We start from the raw sequence: 12,613 nt of genomic DNA, 5'->3' as shown, positions 1-12,613 counted from the left end.
GGAAAGAATGGAACATGAATATAGACTGAAGAAGTCTAACCAAAGTGGTATTAGAACAAAGATCCACTGGCAGGAAATTTAATGAGTGAATTTAGAATTTTGGAGGTAGAGCTATGGATGTGGACATCTAAGATAGATTAGAACTTAAAGGCTGCTAATATTCCGGGGCCAATCCACAGAAGTCTTGCCTAGTCCCTTTTCAAAATGTATCTCAAATCCATCTGCTTCTATTTTTTTTGCCACTACCCTGTTCCAAGCCACTTCCACACTGAACTCCCTGTTCCATTTTCCTGCTTCCAATCTATTTTCCATGCAACGAAGTAAGAGCTTAAAAAATGTTCACCAGATTCATTTTACTCACAAATGCGTACACAGCACCTTGCTAGAACAAAGCATGAGATGTAAAAGACACTTAATATGTAAATAGGTAAAAGCAGTAAGAAAAGATGTCCAGGTATCTAGGTAGAGGACAGAAGCCTGAAAAACACAGGGAATTTTATCCTTGCATAGAGGGAGGCAGCATCCACCCATCAGGGAGGGGTATTAGAGAAGCTACATGACTTCCTCAGGGAGAGCCTGATTTCAGTTTTAAGCCATTAAGGTAAAAGAAATTTGTTCTGTGAATGGGTTAAAGGTATTTACTTCATATAGTCAACCAACATTTATCGAGTACCTCTTCTGTGTGCAACCAGTATTATGAAATAGTGTTCTAAAATGTACAGTGGTAGGCTAAGGGAAGTCAAAACGCTGCAACATGGGGGTGAAATTATCAGAGAACTGTTGCTAATGAGCCTTTGCTCCTTACATTTTCAGTGACAACCAAGTATGACAAAGACTGGTTTTAAGGCAGTGGTATGCAACCTTCACCACACATTAAAAATCACTTGGGAAGCTCTTTTAGAAAATATAGAAGCCCAAGCTACTTTTCTCCCAATTAAGAATCTCCAGGGGTGGAATCCAAGCATCAATAATTTTTTAAGTGTCCCCTCCCCACCCCACATTGGTGCTGTCAGGTGCAGCCAATTTAAGAACCACTCTTTTCAAGTCTCCAAACATTCTGGGGAGCCTATTTCAGTACACTCATCAATCACTGATATCCAAAATTAATTATTTAACATTTTGAAATGTCTCAAAAAAAGTCTCAAAAAAAAAAAAAAAAGATATTTCTTAAATACACATACCTATGTCTCTAATGTAATTCTAACCTCTTCTGATTTATTATTACTAAAAAGCAGAAGTTTACTAGGCATATTCTATTACTAACTCTGTCTGGCATTAATATCATGGCTAGTGTTTTTTTTAGCATCTAGTGCTTCTAAACTTCTAAACCTGGGAAAGCCAAAGCTTGCTCTTTCCTTCCTACCAAATTCAGACCAGAATAATAATTAAATCCTGGAGAAAACAGTAGTATGTATCAGATGCAATTAAGTACATTTTAACAACAAAGATTAAAGCTTACAAAGATCAATTTTAAGTATGCTTTTTGGTGCGTTTTTTTTTTTTTTGGTCTCAACTATACCGAAATATATTATCACATAACATCAGAACAGTAAAGGCTGCAGATGTCCTTGCTAAATATTTTACAATCAGGAAAATTAATCATAGAAAAAGGGAGGTGAGAAGCTGTGCTATCACAAAAAGTCAGGCATTTTTTAAGTCCCAGAAGTACCCAAAGAACCCTGAAATGGGTCACCTAATAGGACATCTAATGAGTCACCTTTAGAGCCTGCAGGCATTCATCAACTTATCTGTTCCAAAGGTAGCTGTACAACTTCGACTTTCTAGTTTAACACTCAAAGCAAATGGTAGAACCAGACTTTCAAGGTAACTTAATTAAGATTAGAGATTTTATAAAAAAATTTTAATAACTACCTTTTCACTCTGGTATTGTTATAATTTAAAGCCTCATGTCACCTGAATTATGCACAGAAGCAAAAGCAAAACACACACATACCAATTTTTCTTGTTTCCCCTAAAACATTTTCCAGGCCTTCAAATGTCTCAGCTAACAAATAATTAATTTAAAAAAAAAATTAAGATCAAGTTTTTAAAAAGTGTGTAATCACCATAATGATTTTTTATCTACTGGCACACTACTGAAATTCAGTCAAATGGTAAAGAAGGAAATGATTACATTCAAGGGAAAAAATTCATATAAAACTTCCTAGAACAAGATTAAAACACAAACAGGCTATTCCATTAATAAGAGCTTATCAAAAGTAACTACAGGAAGTTAAAATTTTATACCATCCTAAAATCCAAACAATTTGGAGTCACTTTAAGGAAAGCAATCTTCAGGAACATTAATTTATATTCAACGTTGCATTCTGAGTTTGGATTCAGAAATCGCACAACTTTATTTTTCAACCTACTATAAAACAATCAGGTATAAAAGATGAATGACCTATACAGATTTGTCTGACATTCTTAGATACAAGCCAACCCTAACCACGATAATATGAAATTACAAACAAAGCAGACTTAAATTAGACCTCACATATCATCCGAGCCTAGATTTTTTCATAGAATAAAAAAAACATAAACCAACAAGATTCACCACTTACAAAAATTTCATTTCCTTAAGGGCTCACAATAGTGATATCATTTTTATTTAACCTATATCATAGAAAAAGACATGCAATACACTTATGCATTTTTATTAAATCAAGAAAACTTTTAAAAAGACAAAATGATTACAACTACGGTAAAATTATTTGTATAAAGACTGAAAAACATTAAAATGTTTATGGCTATGTTTTAATCCTACCACATCAACAGAAAGTACTCTTCATATATTCCAGTTTTTACCTCTACACAGACCTCGTTTCATTTTGTGTCCTAACATTTCATATTTACTAATCCAATTTCCTACAGCATTATAATGATCATTTTAATATGCCATATAATATCCTCCTGAACAGATCTATGTATGTATTATTATTCATTTAAATTATTTCCTTTCAGAAAATTTTCACCTGTGGGATTACAGAGCAATCCCACACGTACTATAAAACTACACTATGCTTTTTAAGTTAGTGGTGGAATGTGGAAGAACTACTGCCTCCGAAGCAGTAAACCAGCACGTTTATTTGCTTTGTCCTTAGTTCCACCACTCCAAACCCACCTGCCAAGGACCCTGAACGTGGGGCAAAGCAAGACCTTCCAGCTGGATCCCACCCCCCGCCCCACTTTTGGTTGACTTGGCACCTCCTAACAACCTGAACATGATGTCTTATCTTAAGCAACTGCCTTAAGCGGTCAATGGGCTGCCTGTCTGACCACTTCTGCAATGAACTTCTGCACCTCTTGGTGGACTACCTGGGTATGGTTTAAGAATTGAAGAGCTAAGTGCCACCAACAGTAGCAGCAACAGAATGGAGGTTAAAACAAAGTGAGACCTGCCAAAAAGACATCCCCAACTTGGGGAGTGAGTTCAGAGAGTGGAACAAGTAGCCAATTCACTGCCCCCACTAGCACCTTAGTCCCAGCCATTTCCAGCAGCAGTGCTCCTTTGTCTTTCTGGAGTCCAACTTCCATCTCCCACTGTCATCCCTTGTCCACCTCCTCTTCCTGCATGCAGAGATCTTATCCCATTATCTATACTCAGGCTTCAGGTCAGGGATATGCTGGCTCAACTTCCTACTTTAGGAGCATGGATTGTGGATCTTATTTGATCCCTATGCATCATCAGCTTTCTGGACTAGAGGCCACACTCAGCTCCAAGGATACCATTGAGGTCACCAGCCATCTCAATCAGTCCCCGGCTTCTCTTTCCATCCAGGGATACTGAGCTTCAAGCTTGGGTTTTAACTCAACCACTGATTGAATTATAAGGACCAAACTGCCTCCTGGAAGCTTAACTTTAATGCTGACTTCTTCGACCATAAAGATTAGACATTCTCGTGGAAATTCCAGGTTTTGTGAAGACCTGTAGAACCTCTTTTTGTGAGTGATTTAAAAATATACTGAACTAAAACATTCCAGTTTTAGCCAGGCATTGGTTAAGAGTCAGATAGGATGATGCTCAGACTCATCTTCTGATCAATTTTCTGGAAGGCAGGGAAGGGAAAGTGAAGATTCTTAGAGGGGCCCACCAACCAGTAACCGGAAATGGACAAATCAGCCTACTGAAGATCCTGTTATAGTTTTAGACCATTGGTTTTCCTGATTCGCAAAGTGATCAAAAGCATTCTAGTACTGTGCAACCCAAACACCACCGAAAATAAACAAAACTAAATTGTGAGGTAAAGGAACGAACACCTTCATAAATTGTGAGGTAAAGGAACGAACACCTTCATAAACAGAGGTGTTTCAATGTTTTAGCCAATCCTTGGTTGAATCTTAGGAATGGGCAGTGTCTCAAGCTCACTCATGTTTCATGACCAACTGTTAGCTGGCATTGAACAACTTTTCAGGGCTGGGTGAATTGCGCAACCGATTGTCCTATATGCACTACTTTATTTAAAAAATCATGTCTATAAGGAGTCAATATGTAGTTTAAGACACAATCAGTGCTACATCGGTGGTTTTTAATCTGTGCTAGACTTCAAAACTATGACCTCCTGTTATTGTACGTAACCCTGAACTCCATCTCTGCAGGGGTTCTTCTGTGATTAAACAAGCTATAATTATAAGGAAAATTCAGAGCAACCAACACTTATCAAAAAAGACTACCTTTGGCTGCAGGTAAGCCTGTACTGAAACTTTTACAACAAAAATTGTCTCTGAACAAGGAGAGTGACAGAAGAGAAACAAAAGGACACTAATTCATCTGTAATTTACTGCTGGTAAGCCTAGCAGTAAAGAAACATTGGTCAATTCCTCTGCTGATGAATTTATAAACTGAGATGGTTGTTTATGCTTGCAGATGTTAACTGGAAAAGTTATGTATGCATAAAGCTTTTCTTTCTGGATTTGGCAGATATGTATAATCACATTAAAATGGTTCTAACACACACACACAAACACTGGATTACACCCAATTTGTTATGCAACAACAAATGGAAGAATGTACTTATTTCTCAGCTATTTCAGATACAAAATGTTATCTCCTGATTTAAGTGGCACTTTTCATTTCAGAGTTCAAACTTTATTCCATGTTTATTTACTACCAGTTCTTTCTGCTCTTGTACAAATTGTCCACACATATTCTTTGAGTATTCAGAGAGTTGGATGGTGTTATGTATTTTTCTATTAAAAACCTGATGATTATTAATTCTAATGTTCACTGGAACGCTAGTTCAGATAAATTCAACATTTCATACTCTAATCATAGTTAAGTACATCTTCGACCAATGTAGCCATAAAGACATAAGTTGGGAAAAATGCAACTTCTGAATTTTACTTTTCAGTTTAAACAGAACAAAATAATTAAATTTGAAAGCAGGAACACATTTTTTCAATATCCTAAGAACTTCATTTTGCTTAATACTGCTTTTAGAAAAACATAGGTTTCTTTGATTTTCATAACTACAAAAAAATTAAGGTCCATGATAAATTAGAGTATATGGTTAGATTTTTATTTTGGTGTGATACATAAGTAGGACATATTACTAGCCCTGGAAGCAAATGAATCTTCAGTTAATTATCTTTAATTATCAAACCTTTCTTCGTATTACTTGTCTTTCATTAATTATACTTAACAGATACCTCTAATATTTTTATAAAACAGTTTGGTCTTCTTTGTTAAAATCAAATAATTATCTTCACCTCTGACCAAAATGAATGATCATTTTCCAAAAAGTCATATGCCTCATATGGAAAAGACTGGCCTCGATCTTTACTAATCAACCTACACATGTGCATGACTTACACATTCTCAAACATTCCTGCACATGGGGGAAAAAAGTTAATCCACTAAACTAATGTTGCTACATACACAGCTGCTTAAAAATTCTCACAACAATCACCATGAACTAGATTTAACCATTCCTGATCTGTTTCCTCTCTCATCTGTAAAAGGTGAGTTGGCCTACGAAGTCTTTAAAGTTCCTTCCAACACTAAAATTGTACTCTATCCTAAAGTACTTAAGCCTTTTTATAAAAAGTCAGAGCTACCCAAAAAAATAGGTGGGCATCTCTGTTAGTTTACAGACAATGGGGACAGAGAAATAAAATGTACTTGATCACCACTAGAACAAATGTTCTAAAACTTTTCTTATCTAGAGTTTACAAGTTCAACCTTCTGACTAATCTGAAACCATATTAAAGCAAAAAATAAGCTAACAAATCCCTATGATGTTATTTAGACAAAACTAAATACTAAAAACTAATAATGCATATAATGAGGGCTTAATAAATTCTGGCTGACTTTCAAAAACAAATGTATGGTGTCACATAGCTAATAGCATCAATGACATTCTATAACCTTTGTCAACTACACTTTGTATATGACTTTAGCTAGATTAACAAACTGTTTCCCAGGGGCACTCCAGAACAAAGGTTCTCAACCTTCTTTCAGGAACCTCAACAACAGAAGGGTGAAAATTCCAATCTATAGTAGTAACTAAATGACTAAGGCAGAGGTGGTGACAGGGAGTGCCATAGTGACGGGCCAACTGGTCAGGTACAATTTAGATACCACATCTGTCATTGCCTTATTCATCCATTCCAAACCAATACATAAGTAGGCAACAGTAACTTTGTACTGTGAAGAAATTAAACAGTTAACCCCAGATTGATCCTTTACAATTCTTTCAGACCCCAGCCATTTATTGACAGCCAGACCTCTATTTCAGCCTATTCTACCACTTCTGCTCCAGACGCTGAAAGAAAAGCTATCTAAAACAATGAAAAAGCAAATCTTTCCCCTTCCTAGTTCTAGTGCAATTCAGATCTCACTCTAACAGAACAGTACGGGCTGAGAATTTTTTAAAACAAGGATGGTAATGAGAAATGAAGAAAGAAAAAAAGTGGAAATAAGAGGAACAGATCGAAGGAGAAAGGAAAGAGTCAAAAAGGGGTGGCTGGGGTAGGTGTGGGGTTCCTGCCACACATGACTTTTCCTTTCTCTCCTCAGCACCCTCAAAAAAGACCCGTGCCTATCATTACTTCAACCCAAACCCAACATCTCCTGGTTTTCCTCTAAACTAAATAAAGACTAATACTCCACAGGTAACTGACAAACATAACTTACAATAAGATAAGGAAATATTTGCTGTCATAAAAAAGGGGAAACACCAGACTGGTGATGCAAATGTTATCTCATACATTACTGCAGTCCCCACCATTCCTTTTACAGTATGAGTTTCACCTTAGCCGTACTACCAATATTTGCAGACACAACTCTTGACTCTGGGAAAACAAAGGGAGAGTTGGGGGACCTGTGTATCTGAATAGGACTGTTTGCCTTTTCAGTGTTTCCTCATTAAGTCAACTCAAAACTAACTGTATTACTGCTTCATGCCTGGAAAATCATGAAACACAGGGACAAACAGCCTTGACTGTAGAAGCTATGAGGATAAAAAGAAAGGCATTTTACAAGCTGTAATAAACAATATTAATGTCAGTTATGCTTTATTGGAATATTTTGAATGTAGTCTGTGGATCACAATTTATGCTGAGAAGACAGAAAATAAACTGGAGGTTTCACCTCATTAACCTTATTTGAGGGGTAAATGCAGTTAGTCACATCCAAAAGTGAACAATAATTATTGTTTCCTCCTCCAAGACAAAGTCAAACGACAGTATGGGGCAGGAATAGGGAGCTTTCAAGCAATCAAAATAAAAGTTAATTTAAGAGCTGTTGATTCTATAATTCATTTTGGCCCCAATTCACCTGCATCTTTCATTATTAACACTACCTCAGAAAGGAGGAGGGCTGTGAAGCATGACTAGAACATAAGTCTTAGTAGAATCCATAAGCCTAAGCAATCTCAATTTAGCCCTTGCAGTCAATAACTTTACCTTTCTGAGCCTCTGGTTTCTATCTGTAATTGAGGACAATAATTGTCTCAAACTCAAGAGACTGCGCATGTGAAAGTATGATGAAAACAATATTCTGTATCATGCTTCCATGCCAACTGTTTGTTCTCAATATTCAAATTGCTTTTATGGAAATGAACCAAACATTTTAATTTAAACACACACAGACACGCAAAAATATATCACCCACTTCATAAAGGAATTTATCCTTGTTCAAATATTTTGCAGCTCATTCGATTAGAAGGGGGGATTTGCTTTTTTCATACCCATGTAATAAATGTTAAAACTAACTGAAGACTTAATGACTGACTGCATTTTATTTATAGTGCTTGTAGAGCAATGGAAAATAGCATACCTAGTTAAAGAACTCCTTTGGAGGAAAAAAAAAACAAAAACAAAACAAAAAAAAACCTGGCTATCAAACAACATTCTCCACAAGTTTGGTAAGACCTGAAAGCACAAAGCCAAAAATCATATCTAAATTAAACCACTGCTAAAGTCACATAATAAAAGACTGTTTACTCTAGTTAACTGGAAGGCAAGTTGACACTAATATTTTTTTCCAGTCTGGAGATGGAAACAACTTGTCCAGTCATACAGCTGTAGTAATGTTACTGACTACAGAACTGTACCTTAGACAAAACTGCATTCGCTTGCCACTAATTTTTAAACAATCAACAAATTATGATCCCCAAATTGACAAGGTACACTAGACACACTCAACAACCTTGGCTTTGATATAAACCTTAATCACATCTTGGGGGGGGGGGAGGATTGACTAGTTAACAACAAAAACACATTCACTCTTGTCTATAAATACACATTTGGGTTCTCTGCATTTTGAACATCTACCACTATTAATTGCTGATGGGATACCATACTAATGGCCTCTGCCATTTTTAATCATATTAACCTCTTACAGTATACTTCCATCTTTACAACTTTAAATATTTCATTCAGATCAGGCATTTTCAGGTGTATAGAAGCATTAAAATTATCATTCCTTCTCCTAATCAAAATTATCAGCTATTACCAAATAGCTATTTCCAATGTCTTTTCCTTAAAAAAAAAAAAAAAAAAAACTATTGTACTAATGAAAAAAATTCCCTCAAGAGTTTCAAAATATGTGGCTTTCATCAAATGTGTTATTGGCCATACAAATATTAATACAGTAAAAAGAGAACTTTTGTTTTATTAGAAAGACCTGTACAAAATAATTTCAAGTCATGTATCATAACTCATCCCATATACCTAAAAAACTGTCTTCAAATTAATTTAGTTTGGAAGGTTAATAATATAATACCAAAAATTGAAATAAAAAAAGTTAAGACAATATGAGAGCTGTGTGTTACTCCCCAAAAGGATCCATTTCTTGGACACCTAACTTCAAATATTATTTCCATCATTTTGGCTCTAAGAACTAAAATCTGGACATGCTGGGTTAGCAATGGAGATCTAAGCGTAACCTGATTAATCTCACTATGTCTTAGTTTTATAAAGACGTGGAAAACAACAAACATTTACCACCCCATCTTAGCATCCAGTATTATCTTCTAAAGTCTCCAACATAAACCCTCTACTTTCTTGGTCCAGCTACTACTGATTTCCAAATAGATACAGGCTTCCTGGAAATAAACACGATTATTCTGCATTGCTTTCTGTCCTTCTCATAAGAATAAGCAATCTTGCATATGCAATAGGAATTCGGTATTTAAACACAAAGTACTAATTAAAAATGGAATTGTATAATCTCAGATTAGAATAGACCCTGGAACATGTTTTATCTCTAGATTATAGACAAAAAATGTCGACCAAATGAAGTGGTTGCCTCAAGATCAATCACGATTACTCTGTGGCACAAAGAGAACTAGTGTCCAGGTCTAACTCCAAGTCCAGTGGTCTTCTAATTACATCGTTACCTTTCTTCCAATATTTTCTATACAAATGACGAGTTGTCTACCCAACTACTGGCTCATAGTCTTTATGTAAAGTACTAAATTCTAAAAGGTTTTAAAATCATCACTTACAGTACTTAGAAATTAAGACTTGATGATATACATTAAACAATTGTTAAAAAGCATATTTCTAAACCTTTAAAACAAATACCATCCTCATTTGATGCAAAAGAATTGAGGGTCAAGAAGCAACAAAAGACTCAATACATTGCTACCATTAAAATGCAGTTCCAACAGATGATGTACCACCTCATCAACTAGGAGAGATGAGCTTTGTTCAGGTTCCAGATAAATAAATCTGAATTTGATTCACTTAAACTGCAATTTACAGCATAGTTTCTGAGAAAGCCTGTTTTAGGAGCATATACACCAAACTCATGAATCTAATTATCACATCAAACCACAAACCAGTCAGCATACTTGCTCTCTAATAACTTCACTAATACAAAATGCTAATGACATTCCATGATTCCGTAATAAATGAAATGCTGCAAAGTTAATTTTGAAAAGGAAGTTAATATAGGCTACAAGATTCCACTCTCAACAAGTTGAAATAAAATATTTAAACACTAAGCACAATGTCTGGAATACAATAAAGGCTCAATCAACAACTATTATCAGTACTACTACTACTACTTAAAGCCACAAAAATACAAGCAAGTAACTTTCCAAAAAAAGAGTCAGGATACAAAATTTGCTCCTCTTGCTGTTGTTCATTTTAAAAATAAATGGCAAAATGCCAAATACATTAAGCTTAGAGAAGGGTTTTACACCACCCAACTTGTCAGCATATAAATCACAGATTCAACTGACACTTGATTTTGAATCTCAAAACTCCTTATGTAGTATGACTCACCAAATTCTCCATTTCTCCCAACTATGAAAAATAAGTCATACTCCTCCCTATAACTACCACCGTGACCTTCATAGAAATTAGATTAATGATTTTTAAATCCTTAAAAAATACGCTTTAAAAAAAAAGTCTCTGAAAAAAATTGCTCGGTTTTAGCACAAACCACCCACGATAGAACTAACTAAAGCTGTGTGACCTTTGAATAGGTCCTGGGATCTGGCCTATAAGCTTGCCTTTTGGGGGATCCTCTGGACACCTTTGGAGCAAAGAATTAGTCCTGAGTACAAGTAAAAAGCCTCTTGGCCACCTCACAGTAGAGTTCTAGGCCGTATTCTCAGGCCTTAGAACCTAAGTCCTCTTATCTTACCAGGATCTCAAAACCGTCGCCAACACTGACACACAGGGTCTCGGCTCCCACACCACCCCTCCCGATGCCACGGCCGGGAGGCTCGGAAGCCCCTGAGTTGGATGAACGGCGCCATTTTAGACGGCGGTGGCAGCAGCAACCAATCCCTGCTCGAGAGGCAGGGGGCGCCGGGTCGCCGGGGAAGCGCCGCCGGGCCGCACCGTGCCGGACGCCAGTCTGAGAGGTTCGGGGGGTCCGGGCCGGCGGCCTCCGCCATGTTGCACCCTCCCCACGGCCGCCTCCTTCTCGGCGGGATCAGCCCGTGGCGGCTTCCGCAACCGAAGTGCAGCTCACCTTCTCGCAGAGGCTCTTGACCTGGGACTCGGAGAGCTGCTTGCACTCGTTCAGCTGCTCGATCCACTGGTCTAGCTCCTTGGTGAACACCTTCTCGTCCATGATGCCACCCGCCCGAACCGGCTGCCGCTCCGCGCTACTCCCGCGCCGCCGCCCGCACACGGGCCACACGCACACGCCGCCGTCGGCTGCCGGGGTACTTGTGTGGCTACTGGCGGTTGCTCGGCGCTAGTGCTGGCCCGCTCGCTCTCCCCACAGTGCTCGGCCACCGGCCGCTGCCCTCCTCCGCTCGCCCTAGCCCCGGAGCTCGGTTCTCTGTAATGGCGGCCGCTGGCGTGCTGACGTCACGCCCGGCGTCAGGAGGCGGCGGGGTGCGGAGGGGTAGAAGGGCCACGGAACCAGCTGCGCAACTGCAGGGCCAACCTTGGTCCGCCGCCAGACCGGAGTGGGGGCGGTACCAGGGGCTAAGGCGCAGGCGCTACGTAGCCGGCTGGTAACTGTGGCACCTTCGGTTTTAGGGCGTGGTCCTCCAGAAGGGTGGGGTCCAGAGGAAAAGGAAGACCGAGCCCCAGAACGCGCGGCGCTCGCAACTGGGAACTGAGCTAATCGCGGAGCACTATCCTACGCAGGGCGGGAGCGGATCTGGCGCAGGCGCAGATCTGGCGCAGGCGCAGTCTTGACGGGAGGGGGCTTCCCAGCTGCCTGAGACCTTTTCCCAAAGGTGTTACGCGCCTCGTCTCTTTACCCGGCTACTGCAGCCAGATCACGGAAACGGGAGTCGAGACCCCCCACGGCTCTTCCATGGTGCAGCAGCACTGGAATTGCATAGGATTCCCACATCTTGGGGGCAGGAACGGGCGCCGAGTGGTAGCCTGGTTGGAGGCCACCTCCGCCTCTGAGTGGCACCTTGTAATTAGGTTAGTCGTAGGCGGAAGAGGGTGTACCTGACCGGGGAGTGCTGCGCAGTGCATCTGACTCCCCCGGCACACACTTGTCCTCGGACCTAGGTATCTCGTCGGGCGCGATGGCTGGGCCGCGACTTCGGCTTCTCTCTGGGCCTTGGACTTTGCCTAGCTTCCGCAGGCCCCTCGCAGCCTCGCCCGTTGTCGCTTTCCGCCTCAGGTGTGCACCCTGCTTCGACTCCGGTTCATCCCTGGGGGTGTGAGACACCCAGCCACGCCC

At 39.3% G+C, this 12,613-nt stretch overlaps 1 protein-coding gene and 1 pseudogene across 1 annotated transcript in view; one reads left to right on the top strand and one right to left on the bottom strand.

The window, feature by feature from the left end:
* The window catches only part of PPP2CA (protein phosphatase 2 catalytic subunit alpha), a 21,209-nt gene extending 9,283 nt beyond the window's left edge, over positions 1-11,926 (bottom strand). Inside the window, exon 1 of the mRNA XM_006923127.2 lies at positions 11,432-11,926. Coding sequence (XP_006923189.1) covers positions 11,432-11,533 — 102 coding nt within the window. The 5' untranslated portion in view covers positions 11,534-11,926. The remainder of the gene's footprint in view (positions 1-11,431) is intronic.
* On the top strand, positions 447-8,671 carry LOC102884626 (annotated as a pseudogene).
* Positions 11,927-12,613: the final 687 nt, after the last annotated feature.

The sequence above is a fragment of the Pteropus alecto genome, unplaced genomic scaffold (assembly GCF_000325575.1).
Source record: "Pteropus alecto unplaced genomic scaffold, ASM32557v1 scaffold78, whole genome shotgun sequence".
NCBI lineage: Eukaryota > Metazoa > Chordata > Mammalia > Chiroptera > Pteropodidae > Pteropus > Pteropus alecto.
Note: the sequence above shows the minus strand (reverse complement) of the source record. Positions and strands in the feature narration are given on the sequence as shown.